Source organism: Mus pahari, chromosome 10 (genome assembly GCF_900095145.1).
Source record: "Mus pahari chromosome 10, PAHARI_EIJ_v1.1, whole genome shotgun sequence".
In the NCBI taxonomy this organism is placed as follows: domain Eukaryota; kingdom Metazoa; phylum Chordata; class Mammalia; order Rodentia; family Muridae; genus Mus; species Mus pahari.
In genome coordinates this window covers 65,217,133-65,238,374 of record NC_034599.1, presented here as the reverse complement: position 1 = coordinate 65,238,374, position 21,242 = coordinate 65,217,133, and the positions used below count along the sequence as shown (strand labels likewise).

Here is a 21,242-nt window from a genome sequence, read left to right as displayed (position 1 = left end):
TCAAGCTCCTATGACTTTCTCAATGCTTACATTTTATTTTTATGGTTTGTGCATGTGTGTGTGTGAACCAGAGAATGATGTCAGAATGTCTTTTCTATTTCTTTCTTTTTTTTTTTTTTTTTTTTTTTTTTTTTTTTTTTTTTTTTTTTTTTAGAGACAGGGTCTCTAACTGAACCCACAGCCTACGACTGATTGGATAGACTGTCTGGCTCCCACACTCTAAGGGATCTGCCTCTCTCCTACCCACTCCCAGTGCCTAGGTTACAGAGGGCTCACCACTATGCCTGGCCCTTACATTTTTGTTTTTGAGACAGGCAATTAACTATGTATTTTTATATTTTTTAAAAACATCTTCCCCCCAACCCCCAAGAGGAAGAATCACCCCACAATGATAATGAATATTCATCACTTTTATTATTTTACTATTCAATTTTTTATATATCACCATGACTAATCAGATTTCTGTTAGGTTTGCACGTCTGTATTCATAATTACTTAGAATAGGCCTCAAGAGAAAAAAACACAGCAATCCTAGCAGAATTATAAAATAAAAGTCTATCCCACAACAGTGCCCTTGTTTAATTGTGTGACCAGACACTAAATACTGTGTCTCCTAAAAAATATTTTTACTCAGGGGCTGGGGTGTAGGACTCATGGTATGGTATACATGTGGAACTCAGAAGTCGGAAGGCAATTTGAGGGAGTTGTTCTCCCCTTCAATCCTGTGGGTTCTGGTGGTGGAAGCATCTTTGAGAACTGAAGTGTCTCCCAGACCTGACCAAGCATTTTATCATTGTTTGAAACAAAACAACAGAATTGTAACAGAGAGCAAGTAACTCTTTTCACATATTAAAATAAAATTAAAATTAAAATAGGGCATCCCCACATTCTCAGAAGCTGTGATTTCTTTTCTAAGCAATTTAAAATAATTAGCTCTGGCTAAACATTGATCTGAACGCTCGTTTCTTGGTTTCAGTTTATAGGCACTTAAAAGGGGCATTTTATTGATCACAGCCGGTAATGTGCTTAAAATAATGGCACAATAATGGAACCTTCCATAATTATTGAGGCTTACAGTATAGCTAACCATATCTGTACTGGCCTGCTTGGGAGGGGAAAGTTCTATCTAAACTGAAAAGTCTATGACGACATCAGACATTCGCCAGCACACTGCCTCCATCACCGTGCACTCTGCAGCTCACAGCAGTCATCAAAATTGGCTTTGCCTGTGCTCACTGACGACCTTGCCTAACTCCATCGTTTTGCTTGACTTCCAGGGAGAAAGGGCAGAAAACAACAAAAGCTCATCCAGGAATGTTGATGCATGCCTGTAATCCCAGCCCTGGGCCTGCTGCAGGAGGGTCCAATTCTCTGAGAGTCTGGAATATATAATAAGACTTTGTCTCAAAAACCAAACAAACCAACAAACCAGCCAAGTGCTAGAGATGTAGCTCAGTCGGACAGCGCTCGCCTCACATGCTGTCCTAGTTAGTGTTGCTATTGCTGTGATAAACACAGTGACCAAAAGCCATTTGGGGAGGAAAGGGTTTATTTGGCTTATGATTTCACATGGCTGTTCATCAAAGGAAGAGAGGACAGGAACAGAAACTGGACAGGAACCTGGAGGCAGGAGCTGATGCAGAGACCATGGAGGAGTGCTGCTTACTGACTTGCTCACGGTGGCTTGCTCAGCCTGCTTTCCTACAGAGCCCAGGACAACCTGCCCAGGGAGGGCAGCATCCTCCGTGGGTCAGGTCCTCCCTCATCAATCACTAATTATGAAAATGCCCTATAGGCATGCTTGCAGCCTAGTCTTATGAAGGCAATTTCACAACTGACGTCCCCTTTCCTCAAATGACTCTAGCTCATATTAAGGTGACATAAAACTAGCCTGCACACAGGCCATTGGCCCCAGATTTGATTCCCAAAGCTAGGAAAAAAAGAAAACCAACCCTTTCCTTTATAAATTAGGAACATGGGGGCTGGCAAGAGAGCTCAGCAGGTAAGGCATTTGTTGCCAAGCCCAGGAACCTGAGTTCAGGCTCTGGGACACACAATGGAAGGAGAAAACTGACTCCTACAATTTGTCTTCTGACCTCCACACACTTGCCGAGGCACATGTGCATACACACAGGTGCATAATAGATGGGCACAATTGGAAGAAGAAGAAGAAGAAGAAGAAGAAGAAGAAGAAGAAGAAGAAGAAGAAGAAGAAGAAGAAGAAGAAGAAGAAGAAGAAGAAGAAGAAGNAAGAAGAAGAAGAAGAAGAAGAAGAAGAAGAAGAAGAAGAAGAAGAAGAAGAAGAAGAAGAAGAAGAAGAAGAAGAAGAAGAAGAAGAAGACCAGAGAGATGGTTCAGCGGTTAAGAGTACTGACTGCTCTCCCAGAGGTCACACAAGGAGTTCAATTCCCAGCAACTACATGGGGGCTCACAGTCATCTGGAATGGGATCCCACACCCTTTTCTGGTGTATCTGAAGATAGCTACAGTATACTCACATAAAATAATAAATAAATCTTAAAAAAAAAAGTAAAGAAAACTCATCAGTGATCCTTAACTCACTCTGATGACCTAGCAGAACCCTCAGAGTGTTCCATAATCATCATGTTCCAGATTCTTCTCTGACCCTCAGGGTTCAGACTGGGAACTCTTAACTAGTACCCCAGTTGTTCCCAGTCGACTGGGGATCAGCCTGACAATTCAGAATCAAAGTTGAGACAGACATCACAGGGAATACCGATCCAAACAATACAACGCTTGTGTGTTAACTGTAGAAATCAACACTTTAGCCTTTTATAATGTTGTGATAATAATTGGATTCAGGGGACTGTCACTGTTTTGTGAGGCCATTCCTCGCTTATGAAGCAACAATGCTTCCAGTTCCCTTAAGTTACTCCAGCAAGTGTGAAAGGATTTCTGCCTTCAAGTTGCTCACTCAGTCATCCTGACAGCTGGGAGAGACTGCTCTCCATCCTGGAAAATCCCTCCATACCGTTCCTCCATAGCTGCTGCTTCCTGCAGCTCACTGGATGAATGCCAGCGAGGTGTATTCTGTGTCTATCTGTGTTTTAGGAAAGATAAGGTGAAGCGGTAACCACACATGCATTTTTGTCCCCAACACTACAGGGCTGAGGCCCTCTTCTTGCTGAAGTGATGAGAAATGCAATGGCTTTAGCTTAAGATGAGCTTGGAGCCTCCTGGGGATCTTTTTTTTTTTTCTTTAATGTACATTAAAAAATATTTGTTTTTATTTTTATTTATTTGTGTATGTGTATACCACATGAGTGCAGGTGGTCTCTGAGGCCAGAAGAGGGCGTCAGAGCCCTTGAGCTGTAGTTACAGGTAATTGTGAGCCACTTGATGTGGTTACCTGGGAACCAAAGCCCAGTCCTTTGAAAGAGTGGCAAGTGTTCTAGACTACTGAGCCAGGCCTACTCCACCCGAGGCATCAAAGCATGCAAGTTGTGTTGACAATGGTAAGATGACGGAATTAAGAGTTTCAGGGACTTGTGGGTGTCACTGAATGGAGCCTATGTTAGAAAAATATTCTTAAACCAAATAACTAACTGAGATAGGAAATGTTAGCCAGGAGGGACGTGTGTGTGTGTGTGTGTGTGTGTGTGTGTGTGTGTGTGTGTACACTTGTGTGTGTGAGCTCTGGGGGTCCACCTGCTCCGCAAGCCCATTGTTAAGGTTACAGATGTGTGTGACCATGCACCTCTTTTTATATGGGTGCCTGGGAATCCAAACTCAGGTCCCTGCTTGTCCACAGGTACTTTATCTACCGAGCCACCTCCTCAGCTCCAGGTGGTCAAATTTTTGACAGCTCTTGAGTCTTTACTGATATGTACCCATTTAAGCAAATCTGCCAGAAATACTATCTTCCACACAGTTGGAACACACACACAGCAGCCTGCGTTACTGTGATCGGAAGCCTAGATAACTTTTTTGAGAATAGAAAGCCACATCAAAAGAAGGTTCCGCACAGCCCTCTCCGGACGATCCTGGTCAGATTCCTTTCCTGAAAGCCCTTGGGTTGTGAGACTCACATCAGCCAGATGTGACATGCCTTTCTGTTGGGTACCCGGGAAGTTCTGGGACTGAGGTGAGAAGGATTCTCTCTCAGACCTTGAAATCACACTCGACTATAAACCCTCAAATACATTCTATGCATTAAAGTGCTAAAACACAGCTCTGCTGCCACGCTGAGCAGATAATGGAGGGAATGTGCTAACATGTTGAGCAAAGGGGGCCTAAGATAACAGTTACTAGTGCTGCTTTTCCCCAGTCTCAAGTACCCAGGGAGTTAATGCTATCAGACATACAGCATTTTTAAGTCTGCCAAGAAAGCGGCTCTGTGGCAAGGCTCACCTTGATCAGTCCAATAAACAGGAAGGGTGAAGTGGAAATTTCTGGTTTCGTTGAGCCTGATGTTTAGTCTGAAGATCAAGTTTAAATCCTTAGTTGGCTCCTTGCTATATATAAAATTTCCTTTGATGTTACTAAAAGATAGTTCACATCATTTTTTAATAGCTTAGAGAAATATTTAATTCCTTATTAACCTTCCTTATGTTCTTCTAACTTATTAGTCCCTGCTTTAAAACATTTTTTAAATCTGTTTTTATTATGTGTGTGAGCATTTGCCTGCATTTATGTGCTACGTATGTGCCCGGTGCTCTTTTAGGCCAGAAGAAATTGTTAGATCTCCTGGAACTGGAAGTACAGACGGCGAGCCGTCACCTGGGTTCTAGGAATTGAACTTGGGTCCTCTGCAAGAGCAGCCCCTGCTCTTTAACTGCTGAGCCATCTTTCTAGCTCCCAGAAGTCTCTGATATTTAAATGCAGCAACGAGGGGCTGGTGAGATGGCTCAGTGGATAAGAGCACCAACTGCTCTTCCGAAGGTCCTGAGTTCAAATCCCAGCAACCACATGGTGGCTCACAACCATCCGTAACGAGATCCGACGCCCTCATCTGGAGTGTCTGAAGACAGCTACAGTGTACTTAGGTATAATTAATAAATAAATCTAAAAAACAAAAACAAAAAAACCTCTGGACTTAAAAAAAAATGCAGCAATGAAGGCTTGCATAAGTTACGCACCTGAAAGAGAGGAACAAAAGAGCACCCATTCCCAGGCTCACCCCAGAGATCTTTTCAAGGTAAGCTGGGCTACAACAGTTATTGACCAACTAAACCAACACAGGCTAGCTCAAGGCAGCAAAGACAGGGTGCTCTGGAGTTGGGCAGCCCTGGCTCACATCGCATCATGGCTATACCCCAAATGCAAGATACCTCGTGTGTTTCTTTATCTGAGACTCAGTTTCTTAATCTGTCCAAGAGGGATAAGATTACTAATTGGCCACATTGTAGATTAAAAATTATATCATTAGGACTGGGAAGCAATCCCAGAACCCACAGAAAAAAAGTCAGAACAAGACCAAATGAAAAACTGGGCTTGGTGGCATGTGCCTGTAATCCGAGGGCTGGGGAAGTGGAAACAAGCTCACTGGCAAGCCCGCCATGCCTACAAGGTTGAGAGAACTTGCTTCAAAAAAGACAAGGTGGACAGCATCTGTCTTCTCATGAGGAATGACACTTGAGATTGACCTCCGGCCTTCACGTGCACCTGTACATACCAGAGCACACGTATGCTCACACATAGAGTTAGTGCGACTGGGATAATGTTAGGCTGGCAGCCCTCCTCGACTAAAGGAATCTTTAGAACCACACAAGCTAACCGATAAATGAAGAGAGCCCCACATGCGGATCTCTGTTCTTCAACTCCACAGATGACGGCGGCGATTCTCAACCATCTCCCTTCGTCAGAGGCAGAAGCTGACAAGGCCCACCAGAGGGACCGTGAGCCTCAAACGCTGATGTTGCTGGAATGAACAAGACTTGCGTGGGCCACCAGCAACCCAGGGGAGCCTGGAAAAGGGTCCCAGTGATAATAATAAAAGGCTCTGGAAATACATCAAAGACAGGAAGGCAGCCTGAGAATCCAGGAGACGAGACTTTTGATGATGCAGAAGCCAACAGTGGAGCAGACAAAGCGACATATTAGAGGCATCTCACCGTGGGGTTTTTGTTTGTTTTTTGGTTGGTTGGTTTTTTTTTTTTTTTTTAAACTTGTTACCACTGCAAATGCTAGTGAAGCCCAAATACAAAATATCTTTTCAGGCAGGTAGGTCAACCACCTCAGGTCCAGATTAGCAGCTAGCGCCTGCTCTTCTCATAAGCAACCTGTCAGCAATCCTTTCAAAATATGTCTTTGTTAAGTCTTCTTTCTTTTTTGTTTTGGAAACAGGGTCTCATTACACAGCTCAGCTTGACCCTGAACTAGCTATGTCTAGGCTAGTCTCAAATTCACAAAGATCTGCCTTCCTCTGCCTCTGGAGGGGTGGAGTTAAAGGCATGTGGGACCATGTCTGCCCCAGCTGTATTAATTACTTTTAAAGGTAGGGAGAAGCAGGGTGGGTGAGGTGACTTAGTCAGGTAAATGCATCATCTGCTGCCAATCCTGAAGACTGGAGCCGATCCCTGGGACCCATATGATGGGAAAAGAGAACTAATTCCTGAAAGTTGTCCCCTGTGTGACACATGCATGCTGTACCCTCTCCCCCACAGACATGTACACAAAACAAATAAATTTAAAACGGGGTTGCTGGGACTATAACTCAGGTGGTAAAAAGCTATTCCCAGAATGCTGTGGGTTTGATGCCAGGACCATGTAAATCAAGCACGATGATAGCACATGCCTGTAATCTAAGTGCTAGGGAGCTGGAGGCAGAAGCATCAGGAGTTCAAAGTCATCCTCAGCTTCATAGTGGGTTCAAAGCCAGGCTGGGCTACATGAGACCTTATGTCAAACAAACAAATGGACAGAAAAATCAGGACATACACAGAATACATCCATCATTAGGAAACTTGGCCAGCTGTTATCTGAGTTCTTTTTTTAAAAAAAAGATTTATTTATTTATTATNTGTAAGTACACTGTAGCTGTCTTCAGACACTCCAGAAGAGGGTGTCAATTCTTTTTATGGATGGTTATGAGCCACCATGTGGTTGCTGGGATTTGAACTCCGGACCTTTGGAAGAGCAGTCGGTGCTCTTAACTGCTGAGCCATCTCTCCAGCCCGTTATCTGAGTTCTTAAATATGCTAAGGTCACAAGGGCTCACGAGGCCCAGAGGAGCAGGAACTTGTGGCTGGTGTTAATAATGTGCCACGGAAATGTACTCCAAGGTCTAATATGTCTCCACAGAGGCTAGGGGGCAAACTTCAGAACCATATGTGGACACACAGCCAAGAGCTAGTCTGGTGACACAGAGGTGACAGGGAATGCTGTTAGAAACTTCCTGGTTCTTCTTCCCTTTTTAAAGCACACTACAAAGAGATGATCAAAAAGATTTGCATAACTGGCTCTGACATCCAAAAATACCCCAGATATGGTTCTAACACACACATCCAGACATGGATCCTGGAGAACGGACAATGTCTGAACCAAGAAGACACGGGCTGCTTGGTGACCAGGCTTGAGGGGGCCTCCTAAGCCTTCCGTTGCTCATGGCTGTGTTATGTGGAACCTTCCTGTAGTTGCCTGGAGCCCACACTAGCTTGTCAGTTCCTGTGTTCCTTCTCAGGCTTATTAAATGTCATGCCTGCCATCTTAACTCAGTTCAGCTTCTCATCCCAATACTTGGTTTCTGGATCCCTAAAGATCTCATCTTCCTTCCACTAATAAAGTGTATCATCTTTGTGAATGGTCTTTTGTGATTTCACAACCCTGTGCAGACACCTTCAGGACATTACTTTACCTGGCAGCTCCCCAGCCTGCCATCTAAAGAGGGACCCATCACCCAATCAACCAATTTTATACTACGGTACAAAAGCTATGTGGTTACCGTGTAGAAACAGACCATAGGGAAATTAAAAATGAGATGGATGACAGAGCGCTGGGCTCCACACGAACCCAGGGATAAAAAGAGACTACGGAATGGTCCAGGAGCATCCTCCTAATCTACAGGAAAACAAGATCAGGGCTGGAGGTTTGGTCAACTGTGAGGCCGCTAGCCAATGATGTGTCACTTATAATAAAGAGTTTCAAAGTCAGGAAAACTCACAGCTTCTTGGCTCCATCAATTCACCATCAGGGGAAGAAACTGAGGCCTAGAGAGGAGCCCGGTGAGTTACTGAGGTTACAGGAGCTGTCCCAAAGCAAAGGAACCTGCATACTGAAGAATAAACTCAAGAGAGGTTGGGCATATGGCCTCTGTATTTGGGGAATGAAGTCAAGGCCCCTCCAATGTCCTTCCTCTTAGGTCCCTCTTTGCCCAGGGGGGATGAGGCCACCAAACTGTCTAATGTGATTTGTGGCAGACACTTTGCAGCACACAATAGAACCTCTGACCTTCAGAGGAAGTAGACGTTAAAGGCATAGACTGAGTCTTCAGGTAGGAGCCTGTAATCAATTGGAGCCTTGTAGGTATATGGGATGAAGCCTGGATAAAAACTCTAGACCTTAGAGACTTAAGCAGATATCCTTGATTGTTCATAAGTAGCTGTCACACACACCCCTTTGGAGGGGCTCACACCATCCATGAGTACCCCACCTTCCATGACCACAAGCCTTACGTCTGGACCCTCACCTACCTCATCTGATAATGCTGACTCTTCCATACAGCTTTGGATTCTGTTGCTACAATAAAACTGCAACCATAGGCACCAAGAGCAGTTCTCATGAATGTTTGAGCCTGGCAGGGAGAACTGACTAAAGCCATTCAGAAGGGAGGACCATCTTGTCAGGGGACAGAATTCTTACCCTAAATTTTGCCTCTTTGTTTTACCACCTCCTAAATTAAAGTGTACCTCATCTAAATGTCCCCAAAGATGGATCTTGGAAGGGGTCAGAGCTTCCGCATTGGGCATGTGAATCAAGATGGCGGGGGATCTGAGGGTGGAAGAGGCCTGAGCTGGTGCAACCACAGGCTCTTGAGTAACAAACCCGACCTCTTCCTTCCCAGGAATCACTCAGAGGAGGAGCAGACTAAGAAAGGAGAAGAAACACCGGGATCTACCAGAAAACTCATACCGAACTCTCTCATTAAATGCAATGCAGGAGCGTCCCCAATGCTGCCTCTCCAGTGACCTCAAATTGATGTCACACAAAAGCATTTCCTGTTACTCAAGCAAAACCATCACTCCCTAGGCATCGCCCTGAAAGGGCTTAACTGCATCTAACCTGCCATTCGTATTTAACCCTCAACTTCTAGAAGACAGTTGAAGGCACGAGCGCAGCAAGAACGTAAGGAATCGGTCAGACAAATCCAGAAGATGCCCCCAGGAGAACTGGTGTGGTCTCTTAAAAAAAAAACAAAAAAAACAAAAAACAAAAAAAACCAAAAACCTATGGCAAGGGGCTCTGGGGGCAGACCACAGGGAGAGCACATGCATAGCCCGTGTAAGACGGGGTGGCCAGCAGCCAGCAGGAGCAAGATGAACCAGAAAGCCAATGTCATAGGGGGGAAAAAAAAATAAAAGCTGGTCATAGGGGAACTGTGGCAAGATAAAAATAAATTCAGCATTCATAACAAATACAGCCATCCTCCCTCAATTTGCATAAACCACTAGGAAAGAACAAGTTAGCAACCACTGAGAGACTGAACAGGGCTCTGGGCTTTGAAGACACCGGAGAATGAAGGAGAAGTGCTAGCTCCCTAGTTGGGATAATGGTCCCAGAGACACTAACACAAAGATTTTCTTTTACCTCCCGACACATGGAGTAAAATGTCATTGAATCTCTCTTCATTGTGAAGCCCCAGGGACCTGCATTTACCTCAAAATGCTTCTCTTATCTTGCTTTACTGTTTTGATTTTGCTACCATGTAAATGTTTTAGAGGGTGGTGGGAGAAAACCAAATTCTCAGATCTTAAGTCAGGTGTGATGACTTGCAGCTGTAATCTCACCACTTAGGAGCAGAGGCAGGAGTACTGGGGGAGGCTTGACCCAGCGTGGGCTACACAGCAAGGCTCCTCCTCAAAGAAACAAAATAAGTCAACGATAAGTGTAACATTCACAGTCTTAAACCATTAAAATTTAGAGCGTAAAGATCTCTAATGACGGACCATCTTGGCACATGAAGGGCATAGAAAATGTTAAATTAGCTGACTTTAAAATCCAGTATTTGGGGACTGGGAAGATGGCTCAGCTGTTAGGAGTGCTTGCTGCTCTTGCAGAGGGCCTGGCTTCTATCCCCAGCACCCACCATTTTCTCACAACCATCGATAACTCCAGTCCAAGAGGATCCAATACTCTCTTCTGGCCTCCATGAGGATCAGACATACATAAGGTATATAGACATACATGCAGGCAAAATACTCACACACACAAAATAAAAATGAATGGATTTTTTTTTTTTTTTTTTTTTGGTTTTTCAAGATAGGGTTTCTCTGTATAGCCCTGGCTGTCCTGGAGCTCACTTTGTAGACCAGACCAGCCTCGAACTCAGAAATCTGCCTGNCTCTGCCTCCCAAGTGCTGGGATTAAAGGTGTGGGCCATCATGCCCGGCTGAATGGATCTTTAAACTCTGATATTTTGGCTGCTAATATTGGATATACTGACCAAAAGAGCAAGAATAGATTTTAAAATGAATTCAGTATTGTTACCAATTGGCATTATTATTGTTGGAGTTATAATAATATTGGTATTATTTTAAATATATATATATATATATATATATATATATATATAGATCTACACACATACAAATATAATGCATACAGTATAAGGCAAATAATTTTATTTAAGTCATCAGGGACCAATAGCTTTTCAGTAGTGGAGAGACAAGTTATAGATATAAAAACCAAATCAAAGATATTTTAAATCATGTATAATCTGCACATACGGTATACAAATAGAGATTTCAAACAAAATACGCATACACAAAAAAAAATAATAATAAATCAAAACAAACAGCCCTCTATAACCTTAAAAACAAGCTAGAAGTGACAGAATGAACTCATGCCTCATTGATTTTTTTTTTTTAATTTTAATTCAAATTCCTTAGCTTTGTCTACTATGGAGGATAGAAACACTGACAGCTGGTGTCGGGATCAGTGGTGTCTAAAGATCGTGTCCTATTCAACTGAACAAAGAGCCCTTTGGAGAAAGGGCCAGTTCTAGGTCTCAGGATGACATAAATAAAATGAGCTTGGACCATGTGCCACAAGAAAATGATCCAAGAGGACTTGAGATGTGTCAAGGACACGGAGGCCTGGACAAGGGGCCCTCACTGGTAGAAGGGAGATTATCTGAGACACCTAAGAGATGACTGCAGTGTAAACAGGTAGGCTAGTTTAAATTCACTAGTTAGAGGTGATACTGAAAATAAATACATGCTACCTTCAGAGGTTGCCAGGGCAACAACTCATTACTTTGTAAAAGCGAGAAGAAACAGCAATGAGTAGGCATTTTATCCAGTTTTCCCATAAAGATTATATTTTAAGATGAAATAAAAAAATATCCAACTATCACATGTAAAAGAAATAACAGAATGAAAAAATAACTTTGAGGAATGGTCGTGAGGATGAGAATTGAGAATGGATGAGTTGATTGACACTCTGAACATCACACAGAGAAAGACTAACAGGAATGACGTTCATTGCATAACATGTTTTTGTAAGAAAACGAATTTGCATCTGGCCATGCTTTGAGACATACTATGAATTTATACATGTGGTCACTAACATCAACTGTCAACTTGACAGGACATAGAATCGCCTAGGAGGACTCTGGCCGTGCCCATGAAGAAGTTTCTAGGTTGGATTAATTAAGGCAGGAAGACCCACCCCAAATGTGGGCTTACCATCCCACAGCCTGGGGTCTTGGACTGAATAAAAAGAAAGAGCGAGCATCCATCTCCCTCTTACCTTACTGCAGATGCAATGTGACCAGCCACCTCATGTCCTTCCTGTACCCTAAAACTCTGAGCCAAAGTAAATCTTCAGATAAAAACTGACACGCGACTATTCTGCTTACGGTGTAAATGACCTCCACATTTCAACCTGTAAATTGCTATTGTCAGGTATTTTGTGCATCAAGGAGACAAGTAACTATGACAACAGGAAATAGAGAGCATGGTGGGAGGTGTCGGCCGGCATCATCACAGGATACAGTCAGCCAGTGCCTGGACGGGCTTACAACCCTCCTCTTTAATAAATGAATGCCAAGAAAAACAGAGAATGAAGGAGATCACTTAGCGACTAGGAGACGCGAGAGACACAGCAACCAGGGGCGATGTGTGGGCTTTGTTTGGACTCTAAATGCTAGCAAACCAGCTGCAACAAAGAATGTGCAACTCAGTTCCAGCGCTGGGATATGGAGCAGATCAGATAATACAAGGGTTCTTTTTTTTTATTGGTGCGGCAATTCTGGGAACCAAACCTTGAGTCTTGGACATATTAAGCACAGGCTCCCAAACCTTTTTAAGGTGTGATGAGAATTATCTTGATCTGAGAAGAGAGCTCAGTCAGGAAAAGTACATGCAAGGAGCCTACGGTCCATCTCTAGAACCCTCAGGAAGTCCGTCAAATTGATACAAAATAGCCAGCACAGCCGCTCACTTCTGACGTCACTCCCGTCCCCAACTAGTTCCCCTTCTACTTTCATGTCACTTATTTATTTGTTTGTTTGTTTGTTTCCAGTGACTGGGTGAGTTCCACTACCACTGTAGATTTGCAGGAACACAGGCAACTTATCAGTGGCTACACCATTGAAAACACCTCCCCTCCCCCAACAACCATTAACTGATGACTCAAGGAAGGGTGGGGCCTGATGAGCTCCTCCCCTGAAAGTGTTTAGGCTCTGGCAGTAGACAAGGGACAATTATAAAGTAAACCAAGCAGCTCCTGCTGGTTCCTCAGATGCGCTGAGTGGCCTCAACTATCAGGGCTGCTCTGACGGCTCAGGGCTGGAGGCTGGCTGACCTGCGTTCTTCTCCTACCTGATGATGACACACTGGTTTTCTCTGTCGATGATCATGTTTCTGTACATACTATCAGCAAGGGCATAGATATGAGGCGGGTTCTCATACTGCGCCTACAAAAGCAAAAACAGAAACCAAAACCACAGTGAGTTTCTTTGTGTGGAATGACCGATGACAGCATGGCACACAGCGCGAGCGACGAGAGCATTTACAGGCAAAGGTTTCATGACTTAATGATTCATAAAAATATCCTTGGCTATGGCCTGATATGCCCTGGGGAATCGAAGGTGGAGTTTGGAAGGACTTTTCCATAGGCATGCCTGTGATTCAGCCTTCAGACATGACCCAGGTGCACCACCCTTCCACACAGGCATGCCTCCGCAAGGACATTCTGCTTTCAAATTCTGGAGACATTTGGCAACTGACGGGCATTCTGATATTTGTCAGAAAAGGGCCTGTCAAGACCCTGCGTTTCACTCTGATCAGAACCCCGAATGCCCACAGGATTCTTCTTGAAAAGGCAAGTTGCCAACCTTGGATCTCACTGGGGATTGAGGGGTATAAGGATGGACCAGGAGGAAAACTTTCAAGTTTTCTACAAGAAGACAGTAAGAGGCGTGGTTCCTCTCAGAGGAGATAAACTGGTTTGGCTAGTTTGTTTCTTTTATAAAGCAGGAGAGCTGGAGCTGACAAACTATAGTAAGAGTCTCCTGGGTGTGTGGAAAGGGTCTTTAACCATTTACAGAGTTAAAATTAGGGACTGGAGAGATAGCTCAGTGGTTAAGAACACTGGCTTCTCTTCCGGAGGACTCAGGTTCAGTTCCCAGCACCCACACGGTGGCTCATAATCATGAGTGGTATAACTCTACTTCCAGTGTATGATGCCCTCTTCTGGTCTCTTCGGATACTGCATGCACAAGAGTGCATGCACAGATGCTCATACATATTAAAAAATAAAAGTCCATCGATCAAATCATGGCCCATCTCTAAAGAGACTCATTCTGTTAGCTGACTCAGTTGTTAGGCACCCACTTTCAGTACCTCAAAAATTAATATACAAGAGTTCACAGTCATTATCCATGGTATATTGAGCTTAAGGCGAGTTTGGGCTACACATGAGACTTGATCTCCAATCAGGACTGAAGTGGCTCATTGAATAAAGGCACTTGCCAACTGCCACTTAGCTGGTTGACTAGAGTTTGATCCTTGGGACCCCCATGGAAGAAGGAGAGAACTGGCTCCTGCAAGTTGTTCTCTGACCTCCACACGCACACCATGGTTTACACAAATAAATAAAGCAAAGCAAGCACAAATAAAAACACTGTGTGTGGTGCAGGAGTGGGGAAAATAAGCCTTGCTAGATTTGAGGCTGTCGGACTGAGGACGGGGTGACACACTGCCCTGTCTCTGAGGGTCCCACAGGGTGAGTGAGAAGATGGACAGGGAGTAATTTTAAAAGATAAAGCCATACGAAGTCATAAGAAAAAAACTTGCTTACATAGGGATGTCTTACATGGGGATGGGCTGAAGGGGACTGGCTGAGAAATTGCTACTTACTGCCAAGCTCTAAAGACCAGACCTCAATAGTGAAAGGGAATTCAGTAGAGAGAGTGAGACACTGGGTATAAGCAAAGGCCTCAGGAATCCTAGACCCAGCATCCCCCGCTGTGGCTGGTCCCTGACCCATAGGGAACCAACTATTGAGAGTGGGAGGAAACGCAGAACAGACAGGGTATATGTTAAGCCTGCCTTGGTGGTGATGGGCAGGCCTGCTGGGACCTCAGGACATGGTCTTCGATGGGTCTCTTCTACAGGGATTCCTGGTGTCGGGGCTATATTTAACGCCTCTTTGGAAACGGCTAAGTGGAACATTGTAAGGAAGAAAGGAAGGTAGAGATCAGAAAGAGGGGAATGGAGAGAATGCTGAGTACTGGAGAGAAATGAGGGGACAAACTGTGCTAGCTAGTTCTATGTCAGGTTGATACGGGCTCCAGTCATCTGAAAGCAGGGAACTCCAACTGAGGAACCGCCTTCATAAGACTGAGCCATAGGCAAGCCTGTAGATCATTTTCTTTATTAATGATGGATGGCTCAAGTCATGGTGGGTGGGGTCATCCCTGGACTGGTGGTTCCTGAGTTCTATAAGAAACCACACTCAGAAAGCCATGGGGAGCAAGCCAGGAAGCAGCACCCCTCTGTGGCCTCTGCATCAGCTCCTGCCTCCAGGTTCCNNNCCTGTTTGAGTTCCTGTCCTGACTTCCTTCAATGACAGACTGCAATGTGGAAGTGTAAGCCAAATAGCCTTTTCCTTCCCGTTTTGTTTTTGGTCATGATGTTTATCATAGCAATAGTAACCCTAACGAGGACACAAGCCTTTCCCTACTAAAGCTCCAAAACTGCTTATTGAAAACTATACCCTTGGTCTTTGAGGGTCACTTATACTTTCTATCCCCCAGATAGGGTCTCATGATTTCCAGACCTGGTATGTTAAGGGTTAGGGTGGAATCCAGAACTTTGTATGTAATAGGCAACAGAGTTATAGACCCAACTCAGGAGTCCTGTACGTTCGGCCAGGTTTCCCACTACCCTTTCACCAAGTCTCTGAGCTACATGTCTAGGAATTATCGAGTGGCCATCTCCTCTGAGTCTTCTCAATCAAGAACTCAGTCATTAAGACCCGAGCTTGACTCCTAGCTCAGGAGATTCAGGTACTGCTCCCTGGACAGCAGTTTCCTCCTCTGTAAAACAGGGTGGATAATGTGACACAGAATTCATATGGACTGTATTGTTGCAATCACATACAGTAAATAGTAATAGTAAAAACCAATTGTATAACAGTGTTACCATGAGTAATGAAAATAAAGATTTTTTTGGAGGGGGGGCAGGGGGGAGATGGGGTTTCACTATGTAGCCTTAGCTGTCCTGGAATTAACACTGTAGACCGGGCTGGCCTCGAACACACAGAGATCCACATGCCTCTGCCTCCCAAGTACTGGGATTACAAGCATGTGATACCACTGTCCAGCTGAAAATAACAATTAAGAAAAAAAATGGCACTTCTGAACAAAGAACTCTTGAAAAGATAAATAACATAAAGGGGGTTGGCACACAGTGGCTCTTCAGAGGTCTAGAAACATGGGTGTGTGTGTGTGTGTGTGTGTGTGTGTGTGTGTGTGTGTGTGTATGTGTTCATGTGTCTCAGCTCTCTGTGGTGGAGCCTTACTGTTACTGAGAGTGTCAGGCCAGCTCCATGCCAGCTGCCCCAGGATCGTGGACTTGGGTACCAGGACAGGGCCCGGAACCCTGCTGACAGTGTGTCCTTGTGCTGGCTCCGGATAAAAGCAGCATTATCAAAGATCTCTCTCGTGGCAGCCTCCTTGGGCTCCGGCTACCAGCAGCATTCATCTGGCGACAATGGGGCGTGCACTTGCTGTGGGTCAGTTGCCTTCCACTTCAACTGATGGATCTGTGTGGGCTTTTGTTTGGTTTTCAGGGGCTGGGATTAATAAAGGCCCTTGTGCTTCTGCTGTGAGGGAGGGAGGGAAGGAAGAAGACGCAAGGTCTAGGGCCACAGAGTGTGATGAACTGGAATAAAACACTGGTTGCCGGTTTTACTTTTAATCTACTGATAAAATGACAATGGAGTGGGTTTGAACAGAGAGCAGCCATATTAGTAAATGAAGTAATGAGAGATCCAGTTTCAAGGCATGGCCAAGGCGTTCAAATTCTCAAAGCTTCCAGCATCTTATTTATTTTTCCCTATGATTTTTTTTAAGTCTGTGTGTGTGTGTGCTTGTGCACACGTGTGTGTGTGTGTGTGTGTGTGTGTGTGTGTGTGAATACAAATATATGTGTTTATGCCTTTTCATGTTGGAGGGCAGAGGACAACTTTGGGTGTCACCCTCGGAATGGAGTTCAACTCTTTTGGGGTGGGGTCTCTCAATGGCCTTTAGCTCATCACGAGGCTAGACTGGCCAGCCAGCTCCGGGGACCCTCCAGTCTGCACCTCTTCAGTGCTTAGATTACAAGTGGGTACCGCTACACACTGCATCTGACCAGGTTCTGGGACATCACCTCGGGCCCTCATGCTTCGACACATTCATAGCTCCCACTGTGATTCTGTTTATTACTTACAACTCTGAAGCACACGTGGAAGCCAGAAGACCACCCCAAACTGTGGGTTCAACAGCCCACTTAATTAATTCTATACGGCAATGAACCCACACATTAAGATAGTGTGTCCTTGAGCTGCCTGCTTAAGATCAGCATCCATTGTCAAAAAAACCAAACAATCCAATGTCACTTACTTGACCTTCCACAATAAATAATTCATAAGAAAACACAAATGTATTGCTAGCTTCAAGAAAAACTATTTATAAATGATAAAATCCCTAAACACCCCAGCAACTTATTGACTACATAACTTACCGCTCCTTGGTACATTTCAATTTCTTTTTCTCCAAAATATGGCATTTGCTTGAATGGGTTGACAGAGATTAATACAGACCCTATATATGTCTGAATTTCAACCTGGTTAAGGTCCATTCATCTTGATAGAAACATGTTTTTCAAAGTCAATAAACAGATGTTCCCGAGCATGCAGAGAACTGCCGGAAGGGACTCGAGCTCACACACTTTGTAAACACCACAAAGGAAAAAGCAGTTATTCAATCAGCTCAGGTCTTATTCATCCCCGGGGACAGTAATGAGGCTCATTATCAAGCTGCTGCAAAAGGAATCATTATAAACTAAAGCACATTCTTTTTAGTCTAGCTGTGTAGAGGGCAAGGATCTAACAGACAGAGAATAGAACCTTGCACGGCACAACCCAGACAGTTTGCGCCCTTCTGAAATGAGATGTACTGGAATTTGTACCACTGGGGAAGATGATGCATGTTTTCGTCTCCATTTAACAAACAAGATGAAAACTGGGTGGTGGAGAGACACACGCCTTTAATCCCAGCACTCTGCAGGCAGAAGCAGGATCTCTTGAGTTTGAGGTCAGCCTGGTCTACAGAGTGAGTTCTAGGACAGCCAGGGCTATGCAGAGAAATCCTGTCATGGAAAACCAATACATACATACATACATACATACATACATAGGAACCTTGAAGCTTAGGGAAAGGAGAAGAACCAATGTTTTACCAACCAAGAGTTCTAACTCTCAAAGTCTTATCTCATTTATTTTTACCCATTCACATTCTTGCATAGCAAGCACTTTTGCCCAATGGACTATCTCACCAACCCAGCTTTAGACTTCTTAATGCATCCAAGTGAGGGGAATGTTATTATATGGCCCAATGCCTTTTTTCATTCAACAATCAACAATTTGTTGTTGTGTTGATTGTTTACAACACACCATGCATGTTTAGATGTTGAGAATCCATCACTGAACAAAGAAAACAAAATAAATACATTGTTCCCACGGAGGAAAGAAAATCATTTAAAAAATAAAAGCCCCAGGGCTGGAGAGATGGCTCAGCAGTTAAGAGCACTGACTGCTCTTCCAGAGGTCCTGAGTTCAATTCCCAGCAACCACAGGGTGGCTCACAACCCTCTGAAATGGGATCTGATGCCCTCTTCCATTGTATCTGAAGAGAGTTAGTGTACTCACATACATAAAGTAAATAAATAAATCTTTTAAAAAATAAAAATAAAAGCCCTGCTCTCCCACCTCCGCCACTGGATTTCTGCTGTTTTCCTTGTTTTTGAGGCACTGTCTGTGGCTGTCTTTAGGCTGTTCTCCTCCATCTTTTGGATTCACGGGGTTTTCCTGCTGTATCTTCCCAACTACCGGGATCCCCAGGTGTGCACAGCTACACCCCATTCAAAACTAATCAACTAATCACCGAATTAGAAATAGCTTCATTTTCACAAAGAGATCATTAAAACTAAGTTTACTCACAAATAAATAGCTTTAAGTAGAAAAAGTTATAAAACTGTGGGAGTTCCTCCCAGGGAGCCATTTCTATTAATTGGGAAATATAACAGGGAGCTGGCTCACATGGCTTGGATCCCCAAGTCCTATAGGTTGTCATGTGGTGTTTAGCCCAGAAACTTCTCTGGGTCTCCCACTCGACTTTTGACCTAGCATGTTTATGTCAAGTGTCCTCTAAGACCCCGTGTCAGAGCGTGGGTTGGTGATATAAAGCGTGGCAAGGGAGAGAAGAACAACCAAAGAGCCCAGGAGTAAACTCACCAGGCCACTGATGCCAGCCAGCAGATACATTGCTTCCAGTAGAGTCAGGATTAATATAAAAGTGTCTTTCGTGGAGAAGAGACGCCAGAAACTTTAGTCACAGGGAGGAAGCTCGACTGGGAACTCCAGCTGGCTACCTCACCTTCCTGTCACGTTTTTGATAGATGCTGTGCAACGCGATTTGATGATGCCTCTCTGTCGGCTGCGATCTGTTCTTACTTGGATGCTTCACCCAGGAGACACCCTGCCCCGCCTGGAAGGCTCTCAGACAAGAACTCCAGCTGATTGCTTTAATGTGGCTTCCCCAGCTGATTTCTGCTGGTGTTCTGAGTACTTGATGATGTTTATCTATCTATCATCTATCTATCTATCTATCTATCTATCTATCTATCTATCTATCTTATTATCTATCATCTATTTTGCATCTGCCTATTTATCTGTCTGTCTACCCATTCCCCTCCACTATTTTACTTTTACTTGCTTCATATTTAATAACTTCACTCCCTCAAAACTGAAGGCCTCTTTTTCCAGATTATACAGAACATCATACCTCTAAGCTGTGGTTAATGCATGGAGATAAACCAAGACCTACTTAATTAACAACCTTGCTATGGAAATAAGTGAAATAATGAATGATTGGCAATCAGCACCCAGCTGTTATTCCCTCAACTCACAGTCTAAGACATGTGCGTCATCTCACATTGACATCTCTGAAATCGTAGTGCAGGTGACAATTTTGACCTTCGATGAGATGTGAAATTAGGACGATATACAGTATAAATAGCATGGCTATATCATGTTATTTTCACACACACACACACACACACACACACACACACACACACACGAGTGCAGAATTACTGGACTGCTTTTTGACTTCATTTGTTACAGACCAAAAAATCCTTCCACGTTGGAAAATAAAGATGACTTAGTAGAGAAAAGGAGGTGATGAGGCTTTTTTTTTAAATTGCTTAATTGTTTAAGAGATGAAAGATGTCTACGATACTGTCACCAACACTTCATAATCGGTGACAGAACTGAATGAACACAGACACATTATGTGGTACACACACAGCAATCCCATGATTCTAGCTAGGCAAGCTCTCTCTAAGAAAAGAAAACTTAAAATCGGCTCAAAGACACAGGCCAGGAAGTGGCAGATCAACTTCCCCATCCAGGCAGGCTGGCTCCAGAGTCCGTACTTTTGATCAAAAAGAAACAAGAGATGAGGTGTACAGTTTGGCTGGAGGAGCACTTCCCTAGCAACATTAAATCCTGGGTTCTGTCCCCAGTACCAACATAAACCAGGTACAGGGTACATGCCTGGGATTTTAGAACCCAGGAGGCAGAGACAGAATCAGAAGCTAAAGCTATCCTCAGCTACATAGGGAGTTGAGGGTCAGACTGAGCTAGAGACTAATGCAGTGAGTGTGGTCTTTCTGTAGTTAGCAAGTACTGCCATTGCTATTGTTAGCTGACTTGTCAGAGAAGCAAATAAGAATACAGATGACCTCATTAAATTTAGACACCGAGGAAGCAATGAAAGCATTTACATTATAGGTATTCCTAGAGTAATATTTGGGATACACTTGTGCTAAAAGGTGGCATGCTTGACCAAGATGGACACATAGTTGGGTCTCCCTGTTTTGCTTATCTACCAACCTTCACTTAGCAGTGCGCGATTCACGCAGAGGGGTGGGGATGCTCTGCAGCCTCTTCTGACTTAGAACCAGGAGGCTTTGTCTACTCTAAAATCCATCTAGAGGCTGGGGAGATGGCCTAGCCATTAAGAGCACGGGCTGCTCTTCCAGAGGACCTGGGTTCAATTCCCAGCACCCACACTGCAGCTCACAACTGTCTGTATCTCCAGTTCTGGGGATCGAAGCCCCTCCTCAGGCATCAAGCATACATGTGGTTTCACACATGCAGAAAACGCCCATACACATAAATTAAAAACATAAATAAATAAAATAGAATCTATCTTAGTGGGGTCTTTTGTATCTTTAAGGATTTAGTAGGAATCCAATAACCAAACTGAAAGGAGAAGTTTGTCTTTCTTCT

At 44.0% G+C, this 21,242-nt stretch overlaps 1 protein-coding gene across 1 annotated transcript in view; it reads right to left on the bottom strand.

The window, feature by feature from the left end:
- The window catches only part of Myo1e (myosin IE), a 190,727-nt gene that overhangs the window by 83,961 nt on the left and 85,524 nt on the right, over positions 1–21,242 (bottom strand). The window contains exons 3-4 of the mRNA XM_021206176.2: positions 17,411–17,500; positions 13,001–13,095 (exon numbers count right to left, since the gene is read on the bottom strand). Of these exons, the coding sequence (XP_021061835.1) occupies positions 13,001–13,095; positions 17,411–17,500 (185 nt within the window). The remainder of the gene's footprint in view (positions 1–13,000; positions 13,096–17,410; positions 17,501–21,242) is intronic.